This window comes from Mixophyes fleayi, chromosome 3 (assembly GCF_038048845.1).
Source record: "Mixophyes fleayi isolate aMixFle1 chromosome 3, aMixFle1.hap1, whole genome shotgun sequence".
In the NCBI taxonomy this organism is placed as follows: domain Eukaryota; kingdom Metazoa; phylum Chordata; class Amphibia; order Anura; family Limnodynastidae; genus Mixophyes; species Mixophyes fleayi.
Window position 1 is genome coordinate 1,439,728 of NC_134404.1, and position 15,796 is coordinate 1,455,523.

The 15,796-nt window shown below is 45.7% G+C and overlaps 1 protein-coding gene across 2 annotated transcripts in view; it reads left to right on the top strand.

The window, feature by feature from the left end:
* The first annotated feature begins 497 nt into the window (after window positions 1-497).
* GTF3C2 (general transcription factor IIIC subunit 2) overlaps window positions 498-15,796 on the top strand; it is an 86,941-nt gene continuing 71,642 nt past the window's right edge. For both annotated transcript variants that reach the window (XM_075201011.1, XM_075201012.1), the window contains exons 1-4: window positions 498-555; window positions 4,236-4,564; window positions 4,777-5,131; window positions 12,021-12,300. In XM_075201011.1, coding sequence (XP_075057112.1) covers window positions 4,279-4,564; window positions 4,777-5,131; window positions 12,021-12,300 — 921 coding nt within the window. In that variant the 5' untranslated portion in view covers window positions 498-555; window positions 4,236-4,278. The remainder of the gene's footprint in view (window positions 556-4,235; window positions 4,565-4,776; window positions 5,132-12,020; window positions 12,301-15,796) is intronic.

The following is a 15,796-nucleotide window of genomic DNA, read 5'->3' on the forward strand; positions in this document are numbered from 1 at the left end:
AAGGACACTATTATAGGGGACACTGGATTGGGGGACACTATTATAGGGGACACTAAGTTATAAGGACACTATTATAGGGGACACTGGATTGGGGGACACTATTATAGGGGACACTAAGTTATAAGGACACTATTATAGGGGACACTGGATTGGGGGACACTATTATAGGGGACACTAAGTTATAAGGACACTATTATAGGGGACACTGGATTGGGGGACACTATTATAGGGGACACTGAGTTATAAGGACACTATTATAGGGGACACTGGATTGGGGGACACTATTATAGGGGACACTGGGTAATAATCACTTTTCTATGGTGAATAAATAGCTGTGAGATCAGATTCCGCGGCCATGATTGTGTAGTTTTGTCTACGATAAAATGGCCGCCCGCTGTCACAGCTGCTAGAGGTATATAAATATATAGGCGGCCATTTTCCCGGAGATCAGACCCAGGCGAGTGACGTTGCGGTTTCCTCTGACGTCATCCAAGTGAGTCCGGCGCCGGCTTTAAACGTGTAGGACTGAGTGGAAGGATCTTGAGACAGAGTCATGTATGTGATGTCCTGTACTGTGTGTGTGCCATGTATGTCCTGTACTGTGTGTGTCATGTATGTGATGTCCTGTACTGTGTGTGTGTGTCATGTATGTGATGTCCTGTACTGTGTGTGTCATGTATGTGATGTCCTGTACTGTGTGTGTGTCATGTATGTGATGTCCTGTACTGTGTGTGTGTCATGTATGTGATGTCCTGTACTGTGTGTGTGTGTGTGTCATGTATGTGATGTCCTGTACTGTGTGTGTTATGTATGTGATGTCCTGTACTGTGTGTGTGTGTCATGTATGTGATGTCCTGTACTGTGTGTGTCATGTATGTGATGTCCTGTACTGTGTGTGTGTCATGTATGTGATGTCCTGTACTGTGTGTGTGTGTGTGTCATGTATGTGATGTCCTGTACTGTGTGTGTTATGTATGTGATGTCCTGTACTGTGTGTGTGTGTCATGTATGTGATGTCCTGTACTGTGTGTGTGTCATGTATGTGATGTCCTGTACTGTGTGTGTGTTATGTATGTGATGTCCTGTACTGTGTGTGTGTGTCATGTATGTGATGTCCTGTACTGTGTGTGTCATGTATGTGATGTCCTGTACTGTGTGTGTGTGTCATGTATGTGATGTCCTGTACTGTGTGTGTGTGTCATGTATGTGATGTCCTGTACTGTGTGTGTGTCATGTATGTGATGTCCTGTACTGTGTGTGTGTCATGTATGTGATGTCCTGTACTGTGTGTGTGTCATGTATGTGATGTCCTGTACTGTGTGTGTGTCATGTATGTGATGTCCTGTACTGTGTGTGTGTGTCATGTATGTGATGTCCTGTACTGTGTGTGTCATGTATGTGATGTCCTGTACTGTGTGTGTGTCATGTATGTGATGTCCTGTACTGTGTGTGTGTCATGTATGTGATGTCCTGTACTGTGTGTGTGTCATGTATGTGATGTCCTGTACTGTGTGTGTGTGTGTGTCATGTATGTGATGTCCTGTACTGTGTGTGTGTCATGTATGTGATGTCCTGTACTGTGTGTGTGTCATGTATGTGATGTCCTGTACTGTGTGTGTGTCCTGTATGTGATGTCCTGTTCTGTGTGTGTGTCATGTATGTGATGTCTTGTACTGTGTGTGTGTCATGTATGTGATGTCCTGTACTGTGTGTGTGTCATGTATGTGATGTCCTGTACTGTGTGTGTGTCATGTATGTGATGTCCTGTACTGTGTGTCATGTATGTCCTGTACTGTGTGTGTCCTGTATGTGATGTCCTGTACTGTGTGTGTCATGTATGTGATGTCCTGTACTGTGTGTGTCATGTATGTGATGTCCTGTACTGTGTGTGTCATGTATGTGATGTCCTGTACTGTGTGTGTCATGTATGTGATGTCCTGTACTGTGTGTTTGTCATGTATGTGATGTCCTGTACTGTGTGTGTGTCATGTATGTGATGTCCTGTACTGTGTGTGTGTCATGTATGTGATGTCCTGTACTGTGTGTGTGTCATGTATGTGATGTCCTGTACTGTGTGTGTGTCATGTATGTGATGTCCTGTACTGTGTGTGTGTGTCATGTATGTGATGTCCTGTACTGTGTGTGTGTGTGTCCTGTATGTGATGTCCTGTACTGTGTGTGTCCTGTATGTGATGTCCTGTACTGTGTGTGTGTCATGTATGTGATGTCCTGTACTGTGTGTGTGTGTCCTGTATGTGATGTCCTGTACTGTGTGTGTGTGTCATGTATGTGATGTCCTGTACTGTGTGTGTCATGTATGTGATGTCCTGTACTGTGTGTGTGTCATGTATGTGATGTCCTGTACTGTGTGTGTGTCATGTATGTGATGTCCTGTACTGTGTGTGTGTCATGTATGTGATGTCCTGTACTGTGTGTGTGTCATGTATGTGATGTCCTGTACTGTGTGTGTGTGTCATGTATGTGATGTCCTGTACTGTGTGTGTGTCATGTATGTGATGTCCTGTACTGTGTGTGTGTCATGTATGTGATGTCCTGTACTGTGTGTGTGTGTGTGTCATGTATGTGATGTCCTGTACTGTGTGTGTGTGTGTGTCATGTATGTGATGTCCTGTACTGTGTGTGTGTCATGTATGTGATGTCCTGTACTGTGTGTGTGTGTCATGTATGTGATGTCCTGTACTGTGTGTGTGTGTCATGTATGTGATGTCCTGTACTGTGTGTGTGTGTCATGTATGTGATGTCCTGTACTGTGTGTGTGTGTCATGTATGTGATGTCCTGTACTGTGTGTGTGTCATGTATGTCCTGTACTGTGTGTGTCCTGTATGTGATGTCCTGTACTGTGTGTGTGTGTGTCATGTATGTGATGTCCTGTACTGTGTGTGTGTGTGTCATGTATGTGATGTCCTGTACTGTGTGTGTGTCATGTATGTGATGTCCTGTACTGTGTGTGTGTGTGTCATGTATGTGATGTCCTGTACTGTGTGTGTGTCATGTATGTGATGTCCTGTACTGTGTGTGTGTGTCATGTATGTGATGTCCTGTACTGTGTGTGTCATGTATGTCCTGTACTGTGTGTGTCATGTATGTGATGTCCTGTACTGTGTGTGTGTGTGTGTCATGTATGTGATGTCCTGTACTGTGTGTGTGTGTGTGTCATGTATGTGATGTCCTGTACTGTGTGTGTGTGTCATGTATGTGATGTCCTGTACTGTGTGTGTGTCATGTATGTGATGTCCTGTACTGTGTGTGTGTGTGTGTCATGTATGTGATGTCCTGTACTGTGTGTGTGTCATGTATGTGATGTCCTGTACTGTGTGTGTGTGTCATGTATGTGATGTCCTGTACTGTGTGTGTGTCATGTATGTGATGTCCTGTACTGTGTGTGTGTGTCATGTATGTGATGTCCTGTACTGTGTGTGTCATGTATGTCCTGTACTGTGTGTGTCATGTATGTGATGTCCTGTACTGTGTGTGTGTGTCATGTATGTGATGTCCCTGTACTGTGTGTGTGTGTCATGTATGTGATGTCCCTGTACTGTGTGTGTGTGTCATGTATGTGATGTCCTGTACTGTGTGTGTGTGTCATGTATGTGATGTCCTGTACTGTGTGTGTGTGTGTCATGTATGTGATGTCCTGTACTGTGTGTGTGTGTCATGTATGTGATGTCCTGTACTGTGTGTGTGTGTCATGTATGTGATGTCCTGTACTGTGTGTGTGTCATGTATGTGATGTCCTGTACTGTGTGTGTGTCATGTATGTGATGTCCCTGTACTGTGTGTGTGTGTGTCATGTATGTGATGTCCCTGTACTGTGTGTGTCATGTATGTGATGTCCCTGTACTGTGTGTGTGTCATGTATGTGATGTCCCTGTACTGTGTGTGTGTCATGTATGTGATGTCCCTCTGTCATGAGTTAAGGGCTGTGATAGTTTTTGGATACTATGGGTCAGATTAAAGTAATAAATAAAATCCTTGTGAGGTTCCTCTGGAACCGGCGCCAGACACCTCGTGTGGCTTTTTTTTTTTTTTGTATAGAAGTAACCCTGAGTTTTGCTCGCACCCCATAGAGGTGTGATCTAAACATCTGCGTTACTTGTTACCGTAATATGTGTAAAACTATGTGTCCGCAATGTTCTTGGTAACAATGCCCCTGTGTGTATATTTGTTTATGACGTTCCGTACTGAAGATGACCAGACTCTTTGTCTCTCCCAGAGTTCAGTATGACCGGGGGTCTCAGTGGGAGCCTGTGACGTTAATGGACCACTCTGTACCTGATAACTGTGAGACGGCCCAGGCAGAGGTTATGGTACAACGGAGAGATGAGGACAGTGTCCTTCCCCCAGCGCATGTCGCTAAAACATCCACCGTGAACATGAAGCAGCCGGCTGTGGTGTCTTATATGACACCGGGACTCCATGTAATGAAATCTCCAGTCAAGGCTGCAGCTCGACCCCTCAGCTACAAGAGGAAACGTTCTTTATCCCTCCCAGGATCGCAGGAGAGGGTGACGATGGGACGTTCAGAGCTGCAGACTCCTCTGGGTAAGTAACGTTCTATTTCTAGTGATTCAGGGTCTTCGAAATTATCTTAGAATATGATATTGGGTGGTTGAGGCTCAGCAGGGTGGATGAGGGGAGGTGGTTCAAGCTGTACGAGGTGCTATAGAAACTCCTTAGTAGAAGTTGAGACGTCTTTATAATGTGGAAATTAATGCACATTCGATGTTAATTATGTTTTTTGGGTTTTATCCTAGGTCCTTCCCTTCTTGATGGGAGTAATAAAACATTACTCACTGATGGGATGTCTACCTGTGCCTTACAAACTCCAACCTCCAACAGCGAGGTCTCTCCTAGGAACAGCCTGTGTGCATCTCAGTCTCCTTGTCTGGCCGGTCTGTTAGAGAATGGTCCTCCCACCAATACCCCACTGACACCACCAGTCAAAGTGCCCAAAAAACGAGGCCGTAAGTCTAAAGCTGAACTGCTGCTGATAAAGATGGCCCAGGAGCTGGAGGCTCAGTCACGAGGAGAGACCGTAGAGACCGTCCCGGAGGAGAAGGAGACAGAGCTAACACAGAGTGGGCGACCGAGGAGGCGGGCGGCTAAAACGTAAGTCTTCCAGTCTTCGGGGTTCCCTTATCTCCGTGTCCTCGCACCTCACTGGCATTACACAGAGTAAGACCGGCCTGGAGTGGTCAGATACTTCATCATCATCATCAGTTATTTATATAGCGCCAACATATTCCGTAGCGCTTTACAATTGGGGACAAACGTAATAAACTAATAAACAAACTGGGTAAAACAGACAAAGAGGTGAGAAGGCCCTGCTCGCAAGCTTACAATCTATGGGACAATGGGAGATTGACACATGAGGTTAAGTATACATTTTGCATCTTGGCCCAGCCAGACTGCAAAGGTAGGGTGATTCATAAGCTAAATGATCCTGTCACACAATAATGTTGGTCCGGGGGTAGTTGTCTTGTGTGAAATTGTGTAACAGGCTAAAGGTAGTGAGGTTAAGATGGTGGTTGAGGAATATTATACGCTTGTCTGAATAGGTAGGTTTTCAGAGAACGCTTGAAAGTTTGTAGAACAGAGGAGAGTCTTATTGTGCGAGGGAGAGAGTTCCATAGAGTGGGTGCAGCCCGAAAAAAGTCCTGTAACCGGGAATGGGAGGATGTAATGAGGGTGGATGAGAGACGCAGATCTTTTGCAGAACGGAGTTGCCGAGTTGGGAGATATTTTGAGACAAGAGAGGAGATGTATGTTGGTGCAGCTTTGTTGATGGCCTTGTAGGTTAGTAAAAGTATTTTATATTGGATTCGGTAGAAGACAGGCAGCCAGTGTAGAGACATACAGAGTGATTCAACAGAGGAATAGCTATTTGCAAGGAAAATCAGTCTTGCCGAAGCATGCAAAATAGATTTTAGGGGTTTGAGTCTGTTTTTGGGAAGACCAGTAAGGAGGGAATTGCAATAGTCAATGCGGGAGATGATTAGTGCATGAATTAAGGTTTTAGCAGTGTCTTGTGTGAGATATGTGCGGATTCTGGAAATGTTCTTTAGATGTATGTAACATGATTTAGATATAGAGTCAATGTGGGGAACAAAGGATAGGCGTGAATCAAGGATTACACCTAGGCAGCGAGCTTGTGGGGTGGGATTTATGGTCATGTTATCAACAGAGATAGAAATGTCAGGTATGCTCTTGTTGGCGGGTGGGAATATTATTAACTCTGTTTTAGAAAGATTAAGTTTGAGTTGACGAGAGGACATCCAAGATGAAATGGCAGAAAGACAGTCAGTTACACGGGACAACACAGATGTCGAGATATCAGGAGAGGATAGATAGATTTGGGTATCATCCGCATAGAGATGATACTGAAAGCCAAAGGAACTTATTAGATTTCCAAGAGAAGCGGTATAGATAGAGAACAGCAGAGGACCTAGCACCGAGCCTTGTGGTACTCCAACTGATAGGGGAAGCGGAGCAGAGGTGGCTCCAGAGAAATTAACAGTGAAAGAGCGATTAGAGAGGTAAGATGAGAACCAGGATAGAACTGTGTCTTGAAGACCTAGGGATTGCAGCGTTTGTATGAGAAGAGAGTGGTCAACTGTGTCAAATGCAGCCGAGAGATCAAGGAGAATTAGGAGAGAGTAATGGCGTTCAGTCTTAGCAGTGATCAGATCATTAACAACCTTGGTCAGCGCAGTCTCTGTGGAGTGTTGAGAACGAAAGCCTGACTGAAGAGGATCCAACAGGTTGTTTGCGGAAAGAAAGCGTGTGAGGCGAGTGTAGGCAAGTCTCTCTAGAAGCTTGGAGGGGCAAGGGAGCTGAGAGATGGGACGGTAATTTGAGAGAGAGTTTGGGTCGGAGTTTTGTTTTTTTAGAATAGGAGTAATCACTGCATGCTTGTATAGTGATGGAAAGATGCCAGTAGAGAGTGAGAGATTACAGATTTGAGTTAGAGGTGAAATGAGCACAGAAGACAGGGATCTACCAATTTGCGAGGGAATAGGATCAAGAGGACAGGAGGTAGAGTAGGAAGATAAGAAGAGCGTAGAAATTTCCTCTTCATTTGTGGGGTCAAATGAAGAGAGGGTGTCAGAGGGTAGTGGGAAGGAAATGAGCTGATGGCTTGTTGAGGAAGAGGATACCATTTCTAGTCTGATCTTATTAATCTTGTCCTTGAAGTAGGTAGCAAGATCCTGAGCACTGATAGTAGATGGAGGGTTCGGGGTGGGAGGATTGAGAAGATGATTAAATGTATTGAAAAGGCGTTTGGGGTTAGAAGCCTGAGCATAGATAAGAGATTGAAAGTATGTTTGTTTTGCAGTATCCAGAGCATTTCGATAGGAGTGGTAGACAGAAGTATATGTGAAGAAGTCATTAGAGCTTCGAGATTTACGCCAGTGACGTTCTGCTTTACGGGACAGTTTTTGAAGATTTCGTGTTGCTTTGGTGTGCCACGGTTGACATCGAAGTCGACGTGTAGTATGAAGTGTCGCTGGAGCCACTTGATCAAGGGCCGTTGCTAAGGTTAGGTGAAAATGAGGTACTGCCATCTCAGGGGATGAGAATGTAGAGATAGGGGAGAGAAGGTGTTGGAGAGAGGTGGAAAATTGTTGAAGATTAATAGAATTCAGATTTCTACGAGTATGAGGAGGCTTGGTTGAGTTAGACAGTAGAGAGGTTAGAGCAGTGGGGGTGAGAGTGTAGCTGATAAGGTGATGATCCGAGAGGGGGAAGGGTGTATTAATAAAGTTAGAAACTGAGCATAGTCTAGAGAAAACAAGATCAAGGCAGTGGCCATCCTTATGAGTAGATGATTCAATCCACTGGGAGAGGTCAAGTGAGGATGTTAGAGAGAGTAGTTTGGAAGCAGCTTTGGAAGGTGGGTTATCAATGGGGATGTTGAAGTCACCCATGATGATGGTGGGGATGTCTGAAGATAAGAAGTGAGGGAGCCATGCAGAGAAATCCTCAATAAATTGTTGGTGTGCTCCAGGGGGACGATAGATCACTGCAACACGTAGGGAGAATGGATTAAAAATGCGAATAGCATGTACTTCAAAAGATGTGAACGTGAGTGATGGGACATTTGGTAGAACTGTGTATGTGCACTGTGGGGAGAGAAGTAGTCCAACCCCACCTCCTTGTCTGCCTTCAGGTCTGGAGGTGTGGGTGAGATGGAGGCCACCATGTGAAAGTGCTGCAGGTGAGGCAGTGTCTGATTGCATGAGCCATGTTTCTGTTATTGCCAGAAGGTTGAGGTTTTTTGAGAGGAAGAGATCATGAACGGAGGTAAGTTTGTTACAAACAGATCGTGCATTCCAAAGGGCACATTTAAAGGACTTAGGAAGAGAGGGTAGACAGGTGATGTGTTTGAGGTTTGCTATAGAACGGTAGTGTTCTGATGTATGTGTGTGTGAGGAGTGTGGGGGACCTGGATTAGGTGATATATCACCAGCTAATAGAAGCAGAGTGAGCGAAAGATAGGCAAGGGGATTGTAAGATGTGTGGCCTTTTATTTTCTGGCGACAGGTGGAGGCTGTACTTGTTAGAGATAATAAATAGGACAACAGTTCATGGGTGTTAAATAGAGGTGAGTGGAGTAATGCAGGTGCAATATGAACAAATTTGTGTGTTGGTGGAGGGGTGAAAGATGACACAGTCCTAAAGATCATGCCATGAAATGAGACTAAGAAAAGCAATTTGTGAATCATTGTGATAAAAGGGGTAAAAGCAAAAAGCAAGGGTATTTTAAGAATTACCTCTTAGCAGTATTCCATATAAATAGACAAGTAGTGCAGAAATAGGCTGTGGCAGATGTTGCTTAGTGCTGGGAGTAAAAGCAAGTCAAATGTAGTCCAATGTTTGTCCAACTGTGTTGTCTAACTGTGCATTTTCGTCCACTTTGTGAGAAAATCCCACATAGTGCAGAAATCACACACGTCTAACCCCACATACGTCTCCCCATAGAATGAAGCTAAGATGTAGTCAGTCTAATTTAGGAATACACTACAGATGTGCTAATTGGTCAGCTAATCAAAGGAAAAGAAAACATTTGTGGGAAAGGATAGAGGAGGCCAGATACCTATCATAAATTAGGCAGCAATAAAAGACTGTGCCAACCTAAGTTTAAACAGATAACAGTTTCCTATAACATACTTAAACACAGATTGCAGGGATGAAATTCACAGAATAATGATCAGAGTAGTAGTAGCAGCATGGATGAACATACTTAAACACAGATTGCAGGGATGAAATTCACAGAATAATGATCAGAGTAGTAGTAGCAGCATGGATGAACATACTTAAACACAGATTGCAGGGATGAAATTCACAGAATAATGATCAGAGTAGTAGTAGCAGCATGGATGAACATACTTAAACACAGATTGCAGGGATGAAATTCACAGAATAATGATCAGAGTAGTAGTAGCAGCATGGATGAACATACTTAAACACAGATTGCAGGGATGAAATTCACAGAATAATGATCAGAGTAGTAGTAGCAGCATGGATGAACATACTTAAACACAGATTGCAGGGATGAAATTCACAGAATAATGATCAGAGTAGTAGTAGCAGCATGGATGAACATACCTGAAGATGAAAAGAGAAGAGAAAGATGAGGATTAGTTGCTGTGTTGTCTAACTGTGCATTTTCGTCCACTTTGTGAGAAAATCCCACTTAGTGCAGAAATCACACACGTCTAACCCCACATACGTCTCCCCATAGAATGATACTTGGGGTTGGGGGGAGATCGTCTCTTCCTGTGATTCTCTTTCTGTCAGGTGTCTGGATGTGTGTATGTTCTGTATTACCCCTAGTGATCTGTAAAACCCCTGTGATCTACGGTTTGTGTGTCATGAAGCAGAACACATTTCTTCACCGTTAGATTAGCAGCACGAGGGCTTTTACATTGAAACGTTTTATGTGTGTGAGCCTTTGGTCAGTGCCACAGTGTTTAGGAACAGGTCTAAGGGTCCCCACTAGGTAACTCCATGATTACATACCCCTCGTCTGGGTCCCTCTGTGTGCGGTACACCGCTCACCACTCGTGTATCAGGATATACTGGCGAGGTCCCTCATCGGCCACTTGCTGGAATCTATTGGTGTAGTCCGAGCTGTTAGGGGAGAGGACTCCTGCCTTTCTCCAACTGGCTACTGTAGTATAATTGCTACTTTGTAATCCAAGAGACTTTCCAACACTGAGGAACAGACCACCTGCCTGAGTCTGCAACATCTCTAACGAGGAAGGAGCATTGCTTATCATCGTTTTTATCCGGATCTTACAGTGAGTACTCACTTGGGACATTTACGTGGCAACATTTATATCAAGCACGCAAATATTGATTGTATGGTATTCGTAATAGAAGTGGGTCACTTACCCCAAGACGACGTTTGGCTCATAGAGACAACCCTGCATGGACCTATATCCAGTCCTCTATTGGCGAGCGCCACAGTATAACATCCTCATGAACCCTGCTGTACGGGGCTTTTATGAATTCTTCCATGGTTACATATAGCCGCTGCAATAGGAATAGGTTCATTACCTCAAGGAACGGAGGCTCAACCTAGCCGGCATCAATATTATTATCATCCACAGGTTTACATTTTACTATGATACGACAATGTGAGTGTTGGAGATTTACTATTTGACCAAGTGATATGGTTTGAAATTCAAAATATCTTCATGGGATCCATTTGAGAAGTGTTTATTCCACCATTAGAACTGCCTATGGGTCCTATGTGTACCCTTTCCAACGTGTATGTGTGTATATATATATATATATACTTCCTTCTCCGTTAATATAGTGAGTACGTGTATACTTGCCTGTACTGGGTATACCAACATCTGCTCATATAGGTTTTTTAATCTGGAAGGATTACATTGATACACGGAGATAAGACGGCAGCGCCCACAGGAGGCGGGGGGGGGCGACACGCCGGGCACCCGCTGATCCCGTACTGAATATTTGTTTATGTTTGTGAGATATTTAGTCGTGTCGTCATTTGTGTAATTGTAATTGACATCGTCTATGCAACATATAGTTTATGGTGGTGACATTTACCTTTTATTCTCATTTTATTGAAGCCCATCCAGTGGTTTATGTGTATGTTTATTGAGCGATTTGTTAAATCAGTGCACTGATTATACATGTTACCATTTGAGTATGGTCTATATTTGTTTATTATATAATAAAATATTTTTATTTATTATCTTTCCACGAATTCATCCTTGGAGTGTCTGCCATTTTCAGCGCTGTGTGTGTGTTTTTTTATATATATATATATATATATATATATATATATTCTCCCCAATCCGTCACAGCTGCGATTTTGGCTCCCGCTCACATAGTATGAATACATACTCTATCAGCGCCAGAATATTTTTCTGGATTTTATTAACATCTCTCACGTGCCTCCTGCAGAACACACCACAGCCCTCCTCCTGCTGAGCTACGGATGGGTGTGGTCACACCATAAGCCCCCTCCCCGCTGAGCTACGGATGGGTGTGGTCACACCATAGGCCCCCCCCGCTGAGCTACGGATGGGTGTGGTCACACCATAGGCCCTCCCCACTGAGCTACGGATGGGTGTGGTCATACCACAGCTCCTCCTTTCCTAGTAGGGGAGCTGTGGTATGACCACACCTCCTGCTTAAAACCCAAAAAGTCAGAAGGATCGTGAGGCCCCGCTTTCACGGTCTGTATTCATACTGAAAATCAAGCTTTTGCCCTTCTGCTCCACAGGGGGTTTCTGTCCTCCCTGAGCTCGCCTTAGGACACCTGCATTACGGTTTGACAGGTGTACCGCCCCAGTCAAACTCCCCACCTGCCACTGTCCTCGGAGCGTATACACAATGCGCGCTGATGCTTTTGCATGCGTCACTAGAAGGCTTCATTCCGCTGTTCATTATATATTGATTATAAACTGTATGAGATTATAGAAGGTATTAAATCTAAGTCTCCTTGTTTCCTTCTCAGGGCCATGAAGTATCTGCAGGACATAGCAGATGAATGGGCGGTATCTGGACTGTCCTCTTCCACCACACCTGACCAGATCATGCCTGAGGACACTGGGAAGAAGCGGAGGAGGAAGAGGAAGGCCGAGGACTCTGATGACGATGTGGATTTTGTGGTGTCTCACGAGGCTCTTCTCACAGAGGAGAGAGAGGAGAGAGAAGAGATCGAGATCGATTATCTAAGTGAGGAGTCTGACAGTGATCTCTGCTCCTACAGGATGAGTGTCTTTGCCCATAGAGAGGTGAGTCCTGTCCCTAACGGTGGCTTCTTCCTGTAGACTTAGCTTGTTGTGGGCCACGATTAGACACCTCAACGTCCGCAGTCATCATAAAGCTCTAATATACTACAGATAGCCAGGTCTCCAGGAGACCACAGTATGATAACACAATGTTAGTGTCTCCTAGATGACGCACAGGAAGACAATAACTCCTGGAGAAGTGATTCCTGTCCCTATCTGTGGCGTCTTGTTTGTATGTTCTATATGTAAATCACTTCCTGTATTATGTAATTATATGTTCATACATCTACTCCCGGGATATCCTGCCACATTGTCATTTCCCAGCATTACGGGCCCTCACTAGTATTCAGTAACTTGTCCCTGGCCTGCTCGGCCCCAACCTTTGTGGCGCCCCAGCTGTGGGAGAGTCGTCCTTTACTGGCATCTGGGGCACCTTTGCTGGTGGCTGTGGCTGGTTCCTCCCAACCGATTACTCCGGGCTGGTGGGTAGCTGACAGTGTGCTGAGGCAGATGCTGGACAGGTGGGGATGCATCAGAGTGAGGGGAGCTGTGGGGGCAGGGGCGTTTCCCAGGGGTGAGGGGAGCTGCAGGTTCAGGCGCGTTTCCCAGGGGGGAGGGGAGCTGCAGGGGCAGGCGCGTTTCCCAGGGGTGAGGGGAGCTGTGGGGGCAGGCGCGTTTCGCAGGAGACGGCTGGAGCTGCGGGGGCAGGCGCGTTTCGTGGGAGACGGCTGGAGCTGCGGGGGCAGGCACGTTTCGTGGGAGACGGCTTTAGCTGCGGGGGCAGGCGCGTTTCCCGGGAGAGGGGGAAAGCTGCGGGGGCAGGCGCGTCTCCCAGGGGGGAGGGGAGCTGCAGGGGCAGGCGCGTCTCCCAGGGGGGAGGGGAGCTGCAGGTTCAGGCGCGTTTCCCAGGGCTGAGGGGAGCTGCGGGGGCAGGCGTGTTTCCCGGGAGAGGGGGAAAGCTGCGGGGGCAGGCGCGTCTCCCAGCAGTGAGGGGAGCTGCGGGGGCAGGCGCGTCTCCCAGGGGTGAGGGGAGCTGCGGGGGCAGGCGCGTCTCCCAGGGGTGAGGGGAGCTGCGGGGGCAGGTGCGTCTCCCAGGGGGGAGGGGAGCTGCGGGGGCAGGCGCGTTTTGCGGGATATGGCTGGAGCTGCGGGGGCTATAATAATAGTATAACTATAGTATGTTAGTATAACTATATACAAGATGCTGCAACCCTTCCTGTATAGAGCCACGGGCTGTCTCCACCACTGCATACAGTCAAGTAGGCACATGAACGACTAAACCAATTCTAGGGGGTGATGGCATCAGGACAGCCAAACTTGCTGGCTGTGTGCAGTCTACTCCTCTCCCAATCAGGACTAGGATTGACTGATCCAAAGGGCAAGGTTTATTATATATATTTATCGGTGTGGTGCGCCGGATGTATATTACCATAAAGGCAACAATGATATGAAGGTATTACCAGTTTTGTGACACTGATACAGGAAATCACAAGCAAATTGGCCAGGATCAGGAGGAAGGAATCACCTTGACAACTGCCTAGGGAAACTCATATATATATTGACAATATCAAGAATGAGCGCTGATGATAATCAAAAAGCAGCCTAAGTCATCATAAGAGGAGCCACCTGCTTCCCCAAACAGATATATACAACAAAATGATCACTTACAGGGCTGAAAGGGTCACACATACAGGAATGCCAGCGTCAAACAGAAAGCTGTAACATAAAATGAAATAGACATAGAGCAGTACAGTCCCAACAGTTGAATGGGGTATCCACAATATTAAGGCAGATAGACCCTCTTCCAGGTGTATTCCAGATAGTCAAATAAAGGATAACCCCGTGAAGGGGCCCCTTGGTTGTGTGCTTACAAGATAATTTCTTTAAATACAGCAAATCAATCAAAACTCGATGGGGATGTTGGCCGCTGACTTCACCGCATGCTCCAACGATAAAACATGTGCAAAAAAATAGAATCATAGCATAATACCATTTATTTCAATGACAGTAAAATATCTAATAAAATCCACAGAGCTGGTCTGCTTCTAGGAGTGTACCTCAAGGCAAAGTAAATACAGCATGTACATTGTAACAGGGAAAATACCCCAAAGTCCAAACGACCAAATGATTCATTTGTGGGATCAAATGAAGAGAGTGTGTCAGAGGGTGCTGGGAAGGAATTGAGGCGATTGCTTGTCAGGGAGATGACACCATTTCAAGTCTGATCTTATCAATTTTGTCCTTGAAGTAGGAAGCAAGATCCTGTGCATGGATGGTAGACGGAGGGTTTGGAGAGGGAGGGTTTAGAAGAGATTTAAATGTGTTAAAAAGACGTTTGGGGATAGAAGCCTGAGCATAGATGAGAGATTGGAAGTAGGTTTGTTTTGCAGTGTCCAGAGCATTTCTATAGGAGTGGTAGATATCGGTATATGTGATGAAATCATTAGCGGTACAAGATTTTGATGTTCAGTTTTACGAGAGCGTTTTTGTAGATTTCGTGTTACTTTAGTGTGCCACGGCTGACATCGAAGTAGACGTGTAGTATGAAGAGTTGCTGGAGCCACTTGATTAAGGACAGTTGCTAGGGTATGGTGAAAATGAGGAACCGCCATATCAGGGGAGGTGAATGTAGAAATTGGGGAGAGAAGTGGAAAACTGTTGGGAACCAATAGCTTTAATATTCCTGCATGTGTGAGGAGCCTTGGAAGACAAGAAAACTTGCGGTTTCACATGTCCGATTATAGCTTGTTACACTTACACACCAACTAAATGTAAGAAAACCATTGAAACTCTTCCACTCAAACTGCAATAAGAAAGCAAACTAGGAGTATTAAGGCAGGAGGTCTGCGCAGCTGTGTCTGCACCCTCCCTTCCAAGTCCATGTTCTTTTCTCACACCTCCCCGCCGTTGCCCATCAGCTTTACTTTCTGTTTGATCCATGGGGGACACTTTTTTTTTTTTTTAAATTTTGTTTCCAGAAAATCCATCTCCTCCCCGTCTGTACCTTTTGGAAATCTTTAAAAGTTTTCTAATTGCCCACCGGAGGTAGGCGATTTGTTCCATGAAGTTGTAGGCAGCCTATGCTCTTGGTGTACTTGGCACCCCTCAGTAACAGCATGGATCTGCATCACCTTCTGCCCACAGCCTGCTACCCCCCAACTGTGTCCTGGGTGAAACTACCACCACAGGTAGTGCCCAGGTTCCACAGCAGAATAGGTAAAAGCCGGGTTTGTAGAAATCATGTTCGATGTTTTCCAGTCATTTTTGCTCTGAAACCTGTATCTCTTCACTCCCGTGCCTGCCCTCCAGCCTTTCTCTCCCGTGCCGCTCCACCTGCCCACCAGCTTCTCTCTCCCGTGCCTGCCCTCCAGCCTTTCTCTCCCATGCCGCCCCACCTACCCACCAGCTTCTCTCTCCCGTGCCTGCCCACCAGCCTTTCTCTCCCATGCCGCCCCACCTACCCACCAGCTTCTCTCTCCTGTGCCTGCCCACCAGCCTT